This window comes from Lygodium microphyllum, chromosome 6 (assembly GCF_053477565.2).
Source record: "Lygodium microphyllum isolate KBCC chromosome 6, Lygodium_microphyllum_v1.1.10, whole genome shotgun sequence".
NCBI lineage: Eukaryota > Viridiplantae > Streptophyta > Polypodiopsida > Schizaeales > Lygodiaceae > Lygodium > Lygodium microphyllum.
In genome coordinates, this window is record NC_141140.1 from 75257379 (window position 1) to 75262761 (window position 5383).

At 42.8% G+C, this 5383-nt stretch overlaps 1 protein-coding gene across 1 annotated transcript; it reads right to left on the minus strand.

Moving 5' to 3' along the window:
- Positions 1-1068: 1068 nt before the first annotated feature.
- On the minus strand, positions 1069-5145 carry LOC148034691 (cytochrome P450 704B1-like). Its single transcript, XM_087679667.1, has 6 exons — positions 4519-5145; positions 3915-4130; positions 3389-3679; positions 2632-3027; positions 2339-2539; positions 1069-1682 (listed from the first exon to the last, which is right to left on the minus strand). The coding sequence occupies exons 1-6, from the start codon at positions 4927-4929 to the stop codon at positions 1503-1505; spliced, it is 1695 nt and encodes a 564-aa protein (XP_087535793.1). The 5' UTR covers positions 4930-5145; the 3' UTR covers positions 1069-1502.
- Positions 5146-5383: the final 238 nt, after the last annotated feature.

Genomic DNA, 5383 nt, shown 5'->3' on the forward strand with positions numbered 1-5383 from the left:
GACCTCTCAACATGAACACCTATTAACAAACCGTATAAGTTTAACATGCTTTGACAAGCATAAAAGCATCATCATCATTTGCTTATGATTCAAAAAAGTATCTCTGTATCAAAAGCTCACCTTTTTTAATAAAAAGCAAAAATGCAAAAAAAATCACCAAGAAAAAGTTAAAAGTACTTTTGTACATTTTCTCATACCAAAAACTAATGTTAAGCTACACGTGTAAACAAGTATTTCCATACATCATATGGCCAAACAAAAAGTACTTTCTTACAACTAGACTTATTCAAGTTCAAATGCAATAAAAGCCTCTACTCTGGCACAAAATTTAGAGATTGCTTTAGGCTAATGGCTAGTTATATATCAAGTGATCAACACGCAAGCTTTGCCCAAAGTGTAGGCAAGCACACTTTGAAAACTAGGCATGAAATGGGCACAAAAACTTTACACCTTTATTTGATTGCAAATGCAAAAGTGTACGCTTGTCCATTACTTCACAAAGTGAGCATGTTAAGACTCCCCATGCAAAAGTGGTCAAAGTAGTTTCTACATGTGTAAGGTTGATAACAAAGGCTTTGCCAATTGGCATTGCAAATTTCCTCATCAATACAAAGCTTCATTTTTCTTTTAAAAAAGTAGAATGTTCACTTGTTTAGCAACTAAACAAGTTATGTTCTCTCCAATGTGTAACGATTTAAGGATATTCAATCCCTAAATAAATATTTAGAATGCTTAAAACTTGCAAAGTGGGTGTCCATCATTTAGTGTGTAACGAGCCTTACTCCGAACATCTAATTGGCTCCTTAAAACATCAACAATACTCCACCTACCCCTTGCCAAAGCAAAACAATACGTTGTGTCCAACCCTCTTCCTAGTTGGACAAAACCTTTTCAACTGATATCGGACCACATGAAATGAAGTTCCATTAAAACTTTCACAGGTATAAAGTCTTCAAGTTACATAACAATGTATATAAAAAATCACTCTAGTAATTATTATATTGAATTATTCAACAACGTATATAAAAAATCATTCTAGTAATAATTATATTGAATGAATTAACCAACAATTTGCTATCAACAAGACAAGGTGCCTTTGATCAAAATAATGACAATGGTTTAGAAAGAGACTTGCACAAGTAAGGTTCATTGACCATTGCGACAGGATGTCTTTACAGGCAATGCTGAACGAGAAAACTGTAGCAATTCTGCTTTTCTGAGGATAATTCAATCCCTGGCACTGTGACAGTCGAGTCGACTGCTTTAACCTCTCGTCCTTTTATCATTTCATATCCAAGCATTAAATATGATATGGTTCTTTTCCCAATCCCGACAACCCCTGCATCTGATGTCTTTTGTCTGCAGGTACCTTCTTGTGTACCCTCAGCAGCTAATTATTGCATCATCGTATATACATAAATTCTTGTAAAGGAGAAGAAAAAAATTGGTGGGTTTTGCGGTGTTCGGCAAAAACAATATTAGAATGAATGTGGGTTGATCTCTTAAGGACGAACAGAGACGGTTGCCTTCAGCCCATGTGCCATGTACAGGACCACCATCATGCTGTACTTGAGGGGGTGACCTTCCACCAGCTTGAAGGAGAAGAACCTGAGCAGCAGCAGTGTTGTCATCTTCATCTGCAGATAAGCAGAATCCCTGCCTAGACACATCCGCGGCCCAGCCTGCAAATCAAGGACAGTTAATAGTGCATCCATGCAGGTAGACGCTTCCACATAAGGTAAGTTTGATCATTTGAATAGGCGATTGGTCACTAAGCTTACTGCAAGTTATGTTCATGTTTTGTCTTCCACGCGTGGCAAACTGGTAAATTTTGCAGACAATCAGGTACTCAGACGTACTAGAGGTATGATGCTACCCTTCTATGTGATTAGTATGGGCAGCGATTCGGTACATTTGAGCAGATAATCAGGAGTTCATATGGATTGCCTTTTTATGTTATCACTATGTGTGGCAATTTGGTATGTTCGAGGAGATAATGGGTTATGACACACCTTTCTATGTAGTCGCTATGGGTGACAATTTGGTACGTTTTGAGCAGATAATTAGGAAGTCGCATGGATTACCTTTTTCTGTGTCAGATCACTATGGGTGGCAATTGGGTACATTTTGCGCAGATAATTAGGTCTTTAACATGGATTACTGTGGGTTATGATGCACCTTTCATGTGGTCGCTATGGGTGGCAAATTGGTACATTGGAATTTGGAACACATGTCCTACAGGTTATAATGCAACTTCCAATGTGATCACTGTGGGTCATGGTAGCTAATCTTGGGAGAGAAACTGGATCCACAACCATGAATAAACCTGCTAAATTACCTGGAATGTGGTAAGCTTATAAGGCGATTGAGGCTGGAAAACTCCATCCTTCAGCCACCTTTCTGGCTTAAATTCGTGAGCATCCGGACCCCATAAAGATTCAAGCTTGCCCATCGAGTAAGGGGCAAAGCTTACAAAGTTCCCCGCCTTGATTTTGGTACCATCAGGGAAAACATCATCAGCAACTGCCATTTTGGATTCCTACATGATCAAATATGCATAGATTAGCCGATCCTCCATAACCTTTTGAATGTATGTCAATGCCAAAATCCATAATGACCACATGATCTTACCAAAGGCACAGCAGGGAAGAGCCTCAAGGCCTCAGTGATGGCAGCATGCAAATAATGCATCCGATTAAGAGCTTGGTAGTTGAGGGAGTGAGCAAACTCATGGATTTCCTTACTTATGAGAGCACTCTTGAAGAAGTCTTTTTTACAACCATTGTAGCAGACTGGTCCACCACCTGACATACATTCTTCTGAAAGAACACTGCTGGCCTCTTTGAGGATTTGGTCCACCACCTGTGGTTGGTTGCATAGCTTGGAGAATAACCAAGAGAGGGTGAGAGCTGTCGTGTCTCTGCCAGCTATGATAAAGTTGATGACCACATCTCTCAATTGCTTGTCTGTGTAGGGCAAGCCAACTTCATTGGTTAAGGTCATGAAACGAGAGAGGAGGTCCGGTCTCTGCATTACACAAGCAAATGGAAATGCTTACTGCTACCTAGTTTGTGAATCGTAAGGCTGGTGCTTATTTCATAGATCAGACAGCCTACATATATAACAACCTCCTCCATTTATGCCCAGACACATCTACTCAGCTGTTGAAGTTGATATGCCCACACATTGCTGATGCTCACTTCATAACATTGATGAATGAGAATTTGACAACATCCTCCCTTTTTGAGCTCAGAAAGGCTTATGAAGTTTGATGATGAGCAACAACAACACATTATACATCACATCAATTCATGCGTATGAGGGTTTTAGGTGTCAAGTATATGCCTCTCATGGGCAACTTACGGAGATCCATAATGCAGAAACTTACCTCATCTTGGGATCCAATGTTGTTTTGAAGTTCAACCCTTCGACTATGGATGACACCATAGATAAAGGAATCCACAACCTCCACACATTTGCGGAGCTTTGCCTCCCCTCCCACGTTCAGAGCTCGCTTGATCTTCCACAGGAAGTCAACGTAGCGCCAGATGATGAGCTTGTTAGAGTCATCAAAGGCCTTGGCAAAGGGAACAGCTGGCAGATCTGGAGAGAGGCAGCCAAGGTCTACACCAAATCCAATCTTGCAGATGGAGTCAAGGGTGAGGCGCATGAATAGATCCTGCAATGAATGGGGCAATCCTTATTGATTACTGCTGAACAAAGCTCTTGCAGAGAAGTGTCCAAAAGCATTAAGGCCTGAAACTGCTTTAGTGGAAGCTAAAACTTATTCTTTAAAACCTAGTCATAAGTTTAAAAAATTCCAATGGAAGTAACAACTCCTAAGGACAACCTATGGCTGGCCAAAGAGGAGTTGCTCCGTGTTGTAAATGAGTGAGCAAAGGATCTAAAAGCACCTGGAGATCAACAGTGACCCCCTTGTTGGCCGCCATGGACAGGACCTCCAGAAGCTTCAAGGCCTGAACTCGGAAAGCATGAGTGCTGTAGTCTCTGAGCTTACCAGAGGAGAACTCGAAAATGGCAACCTTGCGCTGGCGCAACCACTTATCACCATCTACATTGAAGATGCCATCACCAAGGACCTCTACAAAGCGCTCGTGGATGAGAGGGCCCTGCATGCATGGAAAAGAAGAGGCCATGTGCATCACAAGGATAAACATTCTAGTACTGAGAAAAAAGCATATATTGTGAGCTCTAGGCATCAGTCTACCGTTTTCAGTAAAACTCCTTATTGTCCTTAGCAATAAGAATTGCGAGAGAGAGAGAGAAAGAAGCCAATTGGTAGGATTCATGGTGTTGATTGACTATAGAGGTAATAGGGCTTGAATACCAGAGCCTGGCATGAATTTGAGTCTGGTGATTTACTGCAGGGGTGCCATGAGCTTAAGAGATTTAAGCCCAAGTCTGAGGCTAGAAAGGTAAGTGGGCGAAGCACACTAGGCCATCTTAGAGAGAGAGAGAGAGAGAGAGAGAGAGAGAGAGAGAGAGAGAGAGCTATACCTTGGGATAGTTGCGGAAGTTGGTCTTGAGGATGTACTCGACATTGGCTGGATCCGCGGTGAAGGTGTTGTTAATGGAGATCATGGGGACAGAGAAGGTAGGCACAGTCTTGAAGTAGGCCAGCAGCCAGTCATGCAGCCTGTCGAAGTTCCGGCCCTGCTCCACAATGCACCCGATCAGGGGCCATGGCTTCGGCCCCTTTGCGTTCCGGTGCACTATGAACCAATGCAGAACCACCCACACTACCACCGCCGCGGCAATGCTCGAGCCCAGTAGCATCCAGTCTCCATGACACAGTCCAGCAGTAGCGGAAGGAGAAGCAGCAGTAGTAGAGGCAGCTGAAGAAAGTCTCCTCAGCTTAGAATATGCATTCCATAGTAGCAAATGTTGCAGCTGCAGGGTGTCCGCCATAGCTCAGCTCCAAGGCAGCAAGTGAACCGCGTTCTTTAGTAGACCATAAGACTGTGTACGGCAGTTTAGTAGATCAATGAAAAGGACTAGAGGTGATTGAAAGCCGAGCAAGTGCGAGCTAGCGACGTGTGAGAGAGAGGGAGAGAGGGAGGAGTGTGAGAGTAATGACTGCACGGGTGTCATGAGCCCCTTTTTTCTTGGTTGCCCTCCTACCGCCTCTCCGTGGATGGTGAGGTGATGGTGTTTGCTATCTATTGTGGCTGTGTTCACACACTCCCAAATGGGATTTGGCTGCATTTTGTCTAGAACCTATCAAATCTCTTCCAACTGCCAATCACCAAAGTCTACAAGTAGCACACCAATCTTCATGGCAGCCTCGGCCCTCTATCTTTTTGTCCTAGGACTATGGTTTTCATGAAGCAAGTCTAAAGTTTAAGAATGAAAGTCAAGGATG